This window comes from Geotrypetes seraphini, chromosome 8 (assembly GCF_902459505.1).
Source record: "Geotrypetes seraphini chromosome 8, aGeoSer1.1, whole genome shotgun sequence".
NCBI lineage: Eukaryota > Metazoa > Chordata > Amphibia > Gymnophiona > Dermophiidae > Geotrypetes > Geotrypetes seraphini.
The window spans coordinates 189,849,054-189,862,794 of NC_047091.1; the positions used below are offsets into that span (position 1 = coordinate 189,849,054).

General features: G+C 36.0%; 1 protein-coding gene across 4 annotated transcripts in view; it reads left to right on the forward strand.

Annotated features, from left to right (window-relative positions):
- Nucleotides 1-13,741, forward strand: part of SUDS3 (SDS3 homolog, SIN3A corepressor complex component) — a 213,278-nt gene that overhangs the window by 71,033 nt on the left and 128,504 nt on the right. For all 4 annotated transcript variants that reach the window (XM_033957288.1, XM_033957289.1, XM_033957287.1 and 1 more), the window contains exon 6: nt 2,078-2,234. In XM_033957288.1, the coding sequence (XP_033813179.1) occupies nt 2,078-2,234 (157 nt within the window). The remainder of the gene's footprint in view (nt 1-2,077; nt 2,235-13,741) is intronic.

Here is a 13,741-nt window from a genome sequence, read left to right on the forward strand (position 1 = left end):
CGGCCCATCAGGTCCAGGACCTGTGCAGTAATCCTCTATCTATACCCCTCTATCCCCTTTTCCATTAGGAAATTGTCCAATCCTTTCTTAAACCCCAGTACCGTACTCTGCCCTATTACGTCCTCTGGAAGTGCATTCCAGGTATCCACCACACATTGGGTAAAGAAGAACTTCCTAGCATTTGTTTTGAATCTATCCCCTTTCAACTTTTCTGAATGCCCTCTTGTTCTTTCATTCTTTGAAAATTTGAAGAATCTTTCCCACTCTACTCTCTGTATGCCCTTCATGATCTTCCAAAAGTTGTCAAGGAATTTCATCTGAATTAATCCATTATGCTTCCAGTCTTCTTTCCGAAGCCTCATTCTTATCCAAGAGAAGCAGCTCTTTATACATTGGACTGTAAGCGTTCCTTGGCATACTACCTACAAAGGACTCAATCACACAGGACTTCATCTTCTTTGATCCCAACAAATTAGGCCAACCTATCACCAAGAGAACTATTTCCACATGGCTAGCGGCCTGCATTTCCTTCTGTTATGCTTGGACTGGGTTGCAACTCGAGGCATGTTTTATAGCTCACGAAGTTCAAATGATGGCAACCTCATTGACTTTCTTACAATCCACTCCCATTGATGAAATTTTCAAAGCAGCCATTTGGTATTCAAGCCACACATTCACATCTCACTACTATCTAGAATCCTATTCCAGATGAGATGGTTACTTCGGCCAAGCAGTACTGTACTACAGAATTTATTTTCTTCCTAAAGGCCAATTCTCCCTCCATCCCATTTCAGTAAGCTAGGGAGTCCCATATGTGAGAATATACTGCCTGCTTGTCCTAGTATAAAGCATAGTTACTTACTGTAACAGGTGTTATCCGGAGACAGCAGGCAGATATTCTCATATCCCTCCCACCTCCCCTGGTTGGCTTCTTAGCTTAGCGAGCCCTCATCAGATGGGAAGGCACTCGTGCGTGCGCGGTGCAGGCAGACTGAAAGTTTTAAGCTCTTAAAGTTCCGGTGCACTTTTCACTGTCTGTACCGTGCACATGTGAGAATATTTTCCTGCTGTCTCCGGATAACATCTGTTATGGTAAATAACTGTGATATTTGGTTGCCTGAATAATAAGGGGTGGCCATAGAGAGTCAGTATTGAGCCAGAGATCTCCAAGCAGGCTTTCAGTGAACCCATCTGGTAAGTTAAACTTCCTGAATATGTGGTCTTAAAACTTTACTGGATATTGCTGAAAATCTGTGCTATCCGATTGCCCTTCTGTCTTCCTGTACTTGTGTTTCTCCTATATAAAATGTAATCACTATCTAGCCATTAACCTCATGAGTTGCAGTGATTAATAAATGGCACAAAGCCTTTAGTTCTATGATCTTAACCACTACCTTACTAACAATATCATTCCAAATATCAATTCCCTACCCATTAGGTATTACCTTGTTATCTTTTTTGGGTTTGCCTTTTCCTTTTATCACTCTGTATTTGATACCATTCCTTCCCAGAAGGCACACCTGGGTGGTTCTGGGAACCTTGAACAGCATGAGAATTTGGAGTGGGGGGAGAGACATCACCTCCGTTTTATGCTCTTAGTGTTAGCTGGTCAAACAGAGATCATCTGCTCTGGTTCTCAGATCATCAACATGCTGGTTGAGAAGAAAGCTGGATAGTTCTGGGTTTATTGATCACTAGGCTGAACTTCCTCTGACTGGGATCTGTTAAAACTTTCCAAAACATTCCCAGCTGGCCCAGAGTGATCTACTTGTCATAACCTCTTTATTCTGTTTTACAATCAATCCAAAAAATTGTAATTAATGTAACAGAAAAGCTAGCAAAATCTTTTAAATATTTGGCATAGGTTCCAGGAACAGTATGCATAATAATCACAGCTTTAGCTTTCTTCTAGAGGCAAAACATTATAGAAACAACAAAGACCAACAAATCAATCGTGCATGGGCTTTCAAGCTATGTTTAGGCTGTAGAAAGAAAAAATTATTGGCTATTTTTCATAGTTTGGTAGTTCTCCTGACTATTTGTTGATTAGCTTTCTCTCTTTGTATGTTTGAGCTAGACTGAGCAAGTTGAGCGGAATTATATCAAAGAGAAGAAGGCAGCAGTGAAGGAGTTTGAAGATAAGAAAATTGAGCTGAAGGAAAACTTGATAGCCGAGTTGGAAGAAAAGAAGAAGATGATAGAAAATGAAAAGTTAACCATGGAGCTGACAGGAGGTAAAGGGAAACAGTTTTTCTATCCTCTAGAAAAATGTAAAAGAGAACAGAGAAAGGACGTAAGTGGTGATACATTGTTCTGAGCAGGATTTCTTTATATTACAGACTAGTACCATGCAATTGAATGGGTGGCAGGTGGCATTCTTAGCAAACTTCTTCCTTCTGAAAGAAAAAAAGCCTGGTATTCTGCAAGAGTGAAGCTTCCTGCAAAAATCTGCAGATGGAGATTTTTTTTGGGGGGGGGAAGGGGGAGGGAAGCTAAAGATGGAGCATAAATTGGGATTTACCTCTGCTGTAGTCACCCAAAATACTAAGGCTACTAAAAATCTGCAACACAGAATCGGATATACACAAAGTTAAGTTATAAGCACATTTTTAGCTTTCTTCTGGACAGACTATATTCTGTCTACTTCCTCTTAAATGTGTGCTCTCCAGAACAGTACACAGTATTCCATAGTCTGCTGTTGAGACATAAAGGGGATATGATAGAGACTTACAAGATCATGAAGGGCATAGAGAGAGTAGAGAGGGACAGACTATTCAAACTTTCGAAAAATAAGAGAACAAGAGGGCATTCAGAAAAGAAAGGGAACAGATTCAAAACGAATGCTAGGAAGTTTTTCTTTACCCAACGTGTGATGGACACCTGGAATGCACTTCCAGAGGACGTAATAGGGCAGAGTACGATACTGGGGTTTAAGAAAGGATTGGACAATTTCCTGCTGGAAAAGGGGGTAGAGGGGTATAGGTAGAAGATTAATGCACAGGTCCTGAACCTGTTGGGCCGCCGCGTGAGCGGACTGTTGGGCACGATGGACCTCAGGTCTGACCCAGCGGAGGCATTGCTTATGTTCTTATGAGACAGACATGGGGGAAGCCACTGATTGTCCTAGGATCACTATCATGGAATCTTGATACTCTTTGGGGATTCAGCATGGAAGGTTGCTATTCTTTGGGATTCTGTCAGGTACTTGTGACCTGGACTGGCCACTGTGGAAACAGGATACTGGGCTAGATGGGCCATTGGTCTGACCCAGTATGGCTGTTTTTTAATGCTAGGTCATGTCCTGCTACTATCCCTTATTTATTCCTTCAGCATGCTTGATATACTGGAAGGGTTACTATGTGGTTTACGAAAAAATGAAAGGAAATGTAAAAACAGAGGGGGTCTGAAATCCTATATAATAAAACCCTAAGCTTGCCTGTGCACTTAGGGTTTCGTGTTCCCTGCTGCCGTGTTTTCTGTTCCCTGGCCGAATTCTATTTTAGGATGCAGCAGCAGGGAACGTTCTGGCCATTCCCCTTCTCCCCCCATCACTCACCAACTGCTGGAGGAAACCTGGCAAGCTCTCTCCCTGCCCGCATCCTCGGCAGGGAACACACTGGAACTTCCCCCTCCCGCCCTCACTCACCAACCGCTGCCGCTGCTGATCCTCCTCTTCAAAGCAGCCTGCGATCGTGGCCGGCTATAGCAAACCTCGCAGGCTGCTCTCCAACCTCAGTAGCATGTTCTCTCTGACGCACGGGATCGCGTCAGAGGGAACGTGCTACCGAGTTGGAGAGCGGCCTGCGAGGTTCCCTAAAGCCGGCCACGATCACAGGCTGCTTTGAAGAGGAGCAGGCCAGAAGACGCCGGGATGGAGGGAGAGTAAGAACGGGAACAATAGAGGGGGCCAGGGGAAGAGGGAAAGAGGGTTGCTTTGGGGAGAGGGGTGTGCTGTGGACAGACAGCTTTGCTCTGGGGGGGGAGACTGAAGGGGCCATGGAGAGACAGGGAAAGGGGGCTGCTTTGGGGGGGCGAAGTGTGCTGGGGGCATACAGCTTTGCTTTGGGGGCAAGACGGAAGGGGCCATGGAGAGACAGGGAGAGGGAAAGGGGGCTGCTTTGGGGGAGGGGTGTGCTGGGGACAAACAGCTTTGCTTTGGGGGGGAGGCAGAAGGGGCCTTGGAGAGACAGTTAGGGAGAGGGAAAGGGGGCTGCTTTGGGGGGGAGGTGTGTGCTGGGGACAGACAGCTTTGCTTTGGGGGGGGGGAGACAGAAGGGGCCATGGAGAGACAGTTAGGGAGAGGGAAAAGGGGACTGCTTTGGGGGGAGGTGTGTGCTGGGGTAAACAGCTTTGCTCGGGGGGGAGGGAATACAGAAGGGCCACGGAGAGACAGTCAGGGAGAGGGAAAGGGGGCTGCTATGGGGGGAGGGTGCTGGGGGGCAGACAGATTTGCTTGGGGTGGGGAGAGACAGAAGGACACAGACAGCGGCCAAGGAGAGAGAGAAAAACACAGACAGTGGCCAAGGAGAGAGAGAGAGAAAGAAACAGACAGACAGACATCTATTCTAGCACCCGTTAATGTAATGGGCTTAAAGACTAGTAGGGATTATAAAAGAGCATTGCTGGGGGATGTTAAACGACAAGAGGGAAATTGAGGAGGAGAGGGATTAGACAATTTGGAGAAAAGGTGAGTGTTAAGTAATGTTTTAAAGATCTGGATGGAGGTTCCAAAATTTAGGCCCAAGTAGCTAAAGGAAGTTTTACGTGAAATGTTAAACTAAACTAAACCTTGGGTTTATATACCGCACCATCTCCACGAATGCTGAGCTCGGCACGGTTTACAGGAAGAAAGATGAGAGAGGAACTACAGTGGAGAGATTAAAGAGTTAGGTGTAAAGGGGGAAGGTGAGAGGCCTAAGAGGGGGGAAGTGTTACAGTTTTGAGAATAGCCAGGTTTTTAGGTGTTTGCGGAAGAGTTGGAGGGAACTTGAGGTTCGGAGAGAGGAGGTGAGGTTATTCCAGATCTCAGTGATTCTAAAGGGGAGGGATGACCCAAGTTTGCCTACATGGGAAATACCTTTTATGGAAGGGAAGGATAGTTTAAAAATTTGGGAAGATCTGGAGGAAGTAGGGGTTGGGGAATGTTGACTCCTAGAGTGGCATGAGAAGGAAGAGGAGAGGAGCAGAGGGAATGAGACTGTGTCTGAATTCAAGAAAGCATGGAACAAGCATGTGGGATCTCTTTTTTTTTTTTTTTATAATTCTTTATTCATTTTCATATTTTACATGAAGTGTACAGAATATTGAGTTACAACTAATGAATACACAATATCACTTTTATATCTATTACATAATATTCTGAACAAATTTTTTTATCCCCTCTCCCACCCCCCACCCTTCAAGTACTTTCCAATCACCTTATACATATTGTATACCATATTATAACATGTTATGTAAAATTATTTTCACTACCCCCCTCCATGTGTGCCATAAAGAAGACAAGAAAAAGAAGAAAAGAAGAAGATAAATCCTATTATTCATTCAGTACAATACTTTGTCAATGGCCCCCATATTTTTATAAATTTAGGATATGTCCCTCATTGTATTGCTATTACTCTTTCCATTTTGAATATATGACAAATTGTATTCCACCAAAATGTATAATTAAGGTTACTATGATTCTTCCAGTTATTGGTTATATGCTGAATGGCAACCCCTGTCATGACTAGTAAAAGCTTGTTATTTTCTGGTGAAATTTGACTTTTTTTTCTCATCATCATTCCAAATAACACTATCATATGATATTGCTACATGATTTTCCATCAATTTATTAATTTGTGGCCAAATTGCATTCCAAAAACTTTTAATGTAGGGACAATGATATAGTAAATGATCCAACGTCCCAGGTTCCAGATTACAGTGCCAGCATTTATTGGACTTAGAACTATCTAATTTTTGTAAACGTGTAGGGGTCCAAAAAGCTCTATGTAATAAAAAGAACCAAGTTTGTCTCATAGATGCTGACACTGTACATCTCATTCTCCAAGACCAAATTAGTGGCCATTGAGATGCAGTAATTTGATGCTTTTTTTTTTTTTTTTCCATTATATTTTTATTTTCAAATTTCATAAAAAGTGTACAGAATAATAAAATTTGATATATGTATAGTATCACTTTTATATCTAACACAATGTATGTCTGAATTTGATTTTCCCCTTCACCCTCCCCCCACCCCTTCATCACTTTAATATACTATTTTCAAATTTTATAAAAGTATATAACATAATAGAATACAATTAATAATTATTCAATAACATATTTATATCTAAAACAATATATTCTAGATAAATTTTATTCATTTTCCCTCCCCCCACCCTTCTATTATTCCTTAATCATTTGTTACATTTTGTATCATATATTATACTATATTATATATAAATTGTTTTCCTTACCCCCCCTATATGTGTGTCATAAGAAAATCTCTAAAAGAAGAAAAGAAGAAAAAGTATTCTATTATTTAATCATTACAGAATTTTGTCAATGGCCCCCATATTTTTATAAATTTATTGTATGTTCCCTTTTGTATTGATATTGATCTTTCCATTTTAAAAACATGGCATATTGTGTTCCACCAAAATGTGTAGTTTAGGTTGTTGTAATTTTTCCAATTGTTAGTTATATGTTGAATGGCAACCCCTGTCATAATTAATAAAAGTTTATTATTTTCTGGTGAAATTTGACTTTTTTTTCTCATCATTGTTCCAAATAAAATTGTATCATATGATATTGCAATATGATTTTCCATTAATTTATTAATTTGTGGCCAAATTGAATTCCAAAATATTTTAATATAAGGACAGTAGTATAATAAATGATCTAATGTCCCTGGTTCTAGATTACAGTGCCAGCATCTATTAGACTTAGAACTGTCTAGTTTTTGTAAACGAGTAGGGGTCCAAAAAGCTCTATGTAATAAAAAGAACCATGTTTGTCTCATAGATGCTGACACTGTACATCCCATTCTCCAAGACCAAATCAGTGGCCATTGAGATGCATTAATTTGATGTCCAATCTCAATGCTCCAAATGTCTCTTAGACCATTTTTTGGTTTTTTATTCAAATATCCAGATATTAATTTATACCACAATGCGGCTTGATGTCCCAGGAAGTCTGCTTTAAAGCATAAGAATTTTAAACTATATTGATTGTTTAATGATTTCCATTCAGGGAACCCAACCTGAATGGCCTGCTTCAATTGCAACCATTTAAAACTTTGTGTTTTATTAAGACCAAATCTATGTTGCAATTGTGAAAAATCCAGCAGTTTACCTTCTGAAATAATATCATCTAGAGATCTAATTCCTGCAATAATCCAGTTCTTCCAAAGGATTTGGGCTCCGCCTATTTTGATCTTGGAGTTTATCCATATGGATTGATTATTTGATTTATATATTGGGATGGGTGTTAATTTATCTATAAATCTCAATGTTTTCCAAGTATCCATTATTATTTTATTTTCTCTGTATATTTTAGGTATATTAATACTTGGTAAATGAACTAAATTTAGGGGAAACATAAGGCGCCATTCCAAATATAACCAATCTGGTGCATTCTCTATAAGTTCTGGGAGGATCCAATACATACCCTGACGTAGAATATAGGCTTGATGGTACCTATAGAAATTTGGAAAATTTACCCCTCCCTCCTTAATTGATTTTTGTAAGGTTACTAAAGCTATTCTAGGTGTTTTACCAAGCCAAAGAAATTTTGTTAAAATTCTATTAATATTCTTATAAAAGGACCCCTGAAAATAAATAGGTATCATACTCATTTGGTAGCAAACCACAGGCAAGATCATCATTTTAATAGTTTGAACTCTCCCCCACCAAGATATATGTAGTGGGTTCCATTGTTCACATAACTCCGTTACTTTTTTTAATACATATTTTTCATTTTCTTTTACAGTATATTCAATTGTTTTTTTAACTTGAATGCCTAGGTATTTAAATCCTTCTTCTTTCCATATAAATGGAAAAGTATCAAATAATCCTTTTACACAGTGAACATTCAAGGGTATAATTTCAGATTTATTCCAATTAATTTTATAACCTGAAAATTTGCCAAACTTATCAATTAATTTCAATAAAGAAGATAAGGTAGATTCTGGATTTCTCAAATAAAGCAAAATATCGTCAGCATAAGCCGAAATTTTATATTCCATATCTGAATATGGAATTCCTTGTATCTCCCTCGTTTGTTGTATTGCTAACAATAAGGGTTCTAATACAATATCAAATAACAAAGGAGATAAAGGACAACCTTGTCTAACTCCCCTCTGCAATTGAAAACCATCAGATATCTTATTATTAATATTTAATCTTGCAATCGGGAAGCTATACAATGTTTTTACCATTTGTATAAATCCAGAACCTATACCAAACCATTCTAAAGCCTGATACATAAAATTCCATTCTACCCTATCAAATGCTTTCTCGGCATCTAATGAAACTGTAAATGCCGGTTCATCCATTTTTTTTGACAAGTTTAGCATGTGAAATAATAGTCTAGAGTTATTGGAGGAATGTCTTTTAGCAACGAAACCCGTTTGATGCATATCTATAATATGTGGGAGAGCTTTGGCCAATCTCAAAGCCAAAATTTTCGCCAAAAGTTTATTATCAACGTTTATCAAAGATATAGGCCTGTAGTTCGAAACCAAAGTAGGATCTTTATTTGGCTTAGGCAAAACAATTATTATTGATTCAGCCATAGTACCTTTTATATTACCTTTTATAAGTTGTGTCTGATATAGTTTTAATAAATGTGGGGAGAGGATATTTTGAAATGTTTTATAAAATTCTACTGTGTAACCATCACCACCTGGAGCGGATCCAACTCTAAGAGATCTCAATGCTGTTTCTAATTCTTTTAATGATATAGGCTCTTCTAAACTTCGTTTTATATGATCAGGAATCTTAGGTCCATTTATTAGATCTAAAAATTTTTTTCCATCTTTTTGTTTCTCCAAATAAGGTTCAGAAGAATATAGATCCTTATAAAAATTTAAAAATTGTTTTAATATTATATTTGTTTGATTTGTTATTATACCATTATCATCTTTAATTCCATTAATATTAGTTCTTCTTTTTTTTGCCTTAAGATAATTTGCTAATAATTTTCCTGCCTTATTAGAATTTCCATAATACATTGTTTGCTTGGAAAACAAATCTTTTCTTATCATTTTTGAAGTTAATTCGTTATATTTACCTTTTACTTTCAAAAGAGCTTGCAAAACTTCATATTCCCATTTGCTTATCAATTTAGCTTCTAATATTTTTATTTCTTTTTCTAATTCTATATGTTGTTTTTTAATTTGTTTCCTAATAAAAGCTGAATATGATATGATATTACCCCTCATAGTTGCTTTAAATGCATCCCATACATTTTCTATAGATGTATCTTCCACTAAATTTATTTGAAAGAATTCATTAATTTGTGTTTTAAGATTTTCCAAAAATTTGTCATCTACAAGCAATGCATTATCAAATCTCCAAAGAGGTCTATTATTTTCTAATTGATCTAATTGTAATTCTATCCATATTCCTGCATGATCCGAAATGATAATAGGATCAATGGAGGCTTTACTCACTTGTTGCACTTTATTTGTTGAAACGAAAATATAATCTATTCTTGAAAATGATTTATGAACCTGTGAACAAAATGAATACTCCTGATCATTAAAATGAAGAATACGCCATATATCTTTCAAATCACATGATCGAATTAAATTATCTAAACCTAAAGATTTAATATTTTTACCTGGTTTTTTATCCAATAATGGATCCATTACAGCATTAAAATCTCCAGCCACCACTAAATTAGAGGCAGCCAGTGGTAGTAACATATTTTGTAGCTTTTTGAAAAATTCTGATTGATTCGAATTAGGGGCATATATATTAAATAACGTCAGGGTATCATTTCCCATACTTATATCGATATGTATCCATCTTCCATGTGGATCTGAATTTTTTATCTTTATATTGGCCATACATTTTTTATTTATAAGGATTGCAACCCCTGCTTTTTTACCCACTGCTGGAGCAAAAAAACATTCTTTTATCCATCCACCTGATAATTTTTGTGATTCCTTCATATTAAGATGGGTCTCTTGCAGACAGTAAATATCTGCATTTTGTTTTTTTAAATATGTTAATATTTTTTCCCTTTTAATTACATGATTCAGGCCATTGACATTAATAGAATATATTTTAAAAGACATTATATATTTTAATACCTTTCATTATCTTATTCCTCCTCTCCTCTTTCATATTTAATATCCAAAAAATTTTCCTCATGACACACATATTAAACCCTAATGTATCTCCCTTAATTATTCTAATAAATATTCTTCTTATCCCTCCCTTTCCCACCCAATACATTGGCTGCTTAAGGATGCACATTGGAAATATAATCCTAACATTCTCCCCATTCCAGGCAATCAATATTCATTTGTTTAACAAATTTCCCTTCTATCTATCTATATTGATCTTTTATATTTATTTAATCATTTTCCATAACATTTTATTAATGTATCATTTTTTATTTAACAATGTGTTGATTTGTATTTCCTCTTGTATGCAGTGTATTATTTAATAATTTTCATATATTCTGTTCTTTCTTTCATATAATTATTATTGTCTTTTCTTTGTATTGTTTTCCTCCATTTCTTCAATATTTCGATATGTTGTATTTCCTAATTTTTCATAGAGTCTTCAAAACCTTTTTAATATATTTTGTTAATATATCATAGGTTCTGGTTTAGATAGAAACTCTTTTAGTTTTTCGGGATCCTCAAAATATAACGACTTGTCTCCAGATGACACTCTCATTTTCGCTGGATAGTATAGTCCATATTTAAATCCTTTTTCTTTGAGTAGTGGTCTCATATCTAGTAGTCTTTTCCTTTTAGATGCTGTGTTTTTGGCGAAATCTGGTAAAAACCATAATCTTGATCCTTTATAGTTTAAGTTTTTATCTTTTTTTGCAGCATTTAGTATCTCTAGTGCTTGCTGGTATCTCAACATTTTGAAAATGATTGGTCTTGGTCTGTTTTTATTTTCTGAATTTTTTATTGGGATTCTATGTGCCCTTTCGATTTCAATTGTTTGTTTCAAGTCTAATTGTAAAATTTTTGGAATTAAATTTTCAAGGAAAAGGATAGTATTTTTCCCCTCTAGATTTTCTTGTATTCCAAAGAGTTTGATGTTCTTTCTTCTTCCTCTATTCTCATAATCCTCCAGTTGATCTTTTAATTTGTTTAATTCCAGGTTGTCGTTTTTACATCTTTTTGATTCACATTCTATAATTTCCATTTTTGATTCTAATTCAGTTGTTCTTTTGTCGTTAACTTCCATTTGTCTATGTATATTTAAAATTTCTTCTTTCATATCAGACATATTAGTAATAGTTTCTTTCAGCATTTGTTTGATTTGTTTTAATTCTTCCATGACTTCAGCTTTGCTTAATGTGTCTGATTCTTCGATAGGAAGTGGTATCTTGCTAGGTGTTATTTGTTCTTGTTTCTGTCTTTTTGCAGATGTACCTGTCTCATTTTTGTTTTGTCTAGTACTTGCCATTTTATTGTTCACTTTTCCTTGGTTATTATTATTTCTTGTATTTAAATCTTTTATATTTGGTATTCTTAGGTTTTTAATCTCTTTTCTTCCAAGATTTTGTTATATCTTTGAAATAGAAAGTTTTTCTTTTTAAGTTCTTTTCTTTTTCCTTTACCTATGTTTTTCTCACTTTCACTTTTTCAATGTTGTAGGGGAACTTTTTTTTTCTCTCCTCTTACAAGCCCAATCGCAGCTCTGATTAAGGAGAGCAACCCTTTATTAGAGTTATTTTTCTATTTTGATCAGCTTTAAGCAATTTTCTTCTGTTTTTTCTCAGCGTCTCTCAAATCCTCAATATCTTGCTGTTTCAGTTTTTTAGAGTTCCGTCTCTTAGACCATTTTTTGGTTTTTTATTCAAATATCCAGATATTAATTTATACCACAATGCGGCTTGATGCCCTAGGAAGTCTGCTTGGAAGCATAAGAACTCTAAACTATATTGATTATTCAATGTTTTCCATTCAGGGAACCCAACCTGAATGGCCTGCTTCAATTGCAACCATTTAAAACTTTGTTTTTTACTAAGACCAAATCTATGTTGCAATTGTGAAAATTCCAGCAGTTTACCTTCCGAAATAACATCATTCAGAGATCTAATGCCTGCAATAATCCATTCCTTCCAAAGGATTTGAGCTCCGCCAATTTTAATCTTGGAGTTTATCCATAAAGACTGATTAGTTGACTTGTTTATTGGGACAGGTGTTAATTTACTAATAAACCTCAACGTTTTCCAAGTATCCATTAATATCTTATTTTCTCTGTATCTTCTAGGCATGTTGATACTTGGAAGATGAACTAAATTTAGGGGAAACATAAGGCGCCATTCCAAATATAACCAATCCGGTGCATTATCTATCAGTTCTGGGAGGATCCAATACATACCCTGACGTAAAATATAGGCTTGATGGTACCTATAAAAATTTGGAAAATTTACCCCTCCCTCCTTAATTGATTTTTGCAAAGATACCAAAGCTATTCTATGCGTTTTACCAAGCCAAAGAAATTTCGTTAAAATGCTATTAAGCTTTTTATAAAAGGACCCCTGAAAATAAATAGGTATCATACTCATATGGTAGCAAACTACAGGCAAGATCATCATTTTAATAGTTTGAACTCTCCCCCACCAAGAAAGATGTAACGGATTCCATTGCTCACATAACTCTGTAACTCTTTTCAATACAAATTTTTCATTTTCTTTTACTGTATCTTCAATTGTATTTTTAACTTGAATGCCAAGATATTTAAATCCTTCTTCTTTCCATATGAACGGAAAAGCGTCAAATAATCCTTTTACACAATGAACATTTAAAGGTATAAGTTCAGACTTACTCCAATTAATTTTATAACCTGAAAATTTGCCAAACATATCAATTAATTCCAATAGACAAGATAAGGTAGACTCTGGATTCCTCAAATAAAGTAAAATATCATCCGCATAAGCCGAAATTTTATATTCCATATCAGAATATGGAATACCCTGTATCCCCCTTGCTTGCTGTATTGCTAACAATAAGGGTTCTAATACAACATCAAATAACAAAGGAGATAAAGGACAACCTTGTCTAACTCCCCTCTGCAATTGAAAACCATCAGATATCATATTATTAATATTTAATCTTGCAATCGGGAAGCTATACAATGTTTTTACCATTTGTATAAATCCAGAACCTATACCAAACCATTCTAAAGCCTGATACATAAAATTCCATTCTACCCTATCAAACGCTTTTTCTGCATCCAAGGAAACTGTAAAAGCCGGTTCATCCATTTTTTTTGATAAATTTAACATATGAAACAATAATCTAGAGTTATTAGAGGAATGTCTTTTAGCAACGAAACCCGTCTGATGCGTGTCTATAATATGTGGGAGAGCTTTGGCTAATCTCAAAGCCAAAATTTTCGCCAAAAGTTTATTATCCACATTTATTAAAGATATAGGCCTGTAGTCTGAAACCAAAGTAGGATCTTTATTTGGCTTAGGCAAAACAATTACTATTGATTCAGCCATAGTACCTTTAATATCACCTTTTATAAGTTGTGTCTGATATAAATTTAATAAATATGGG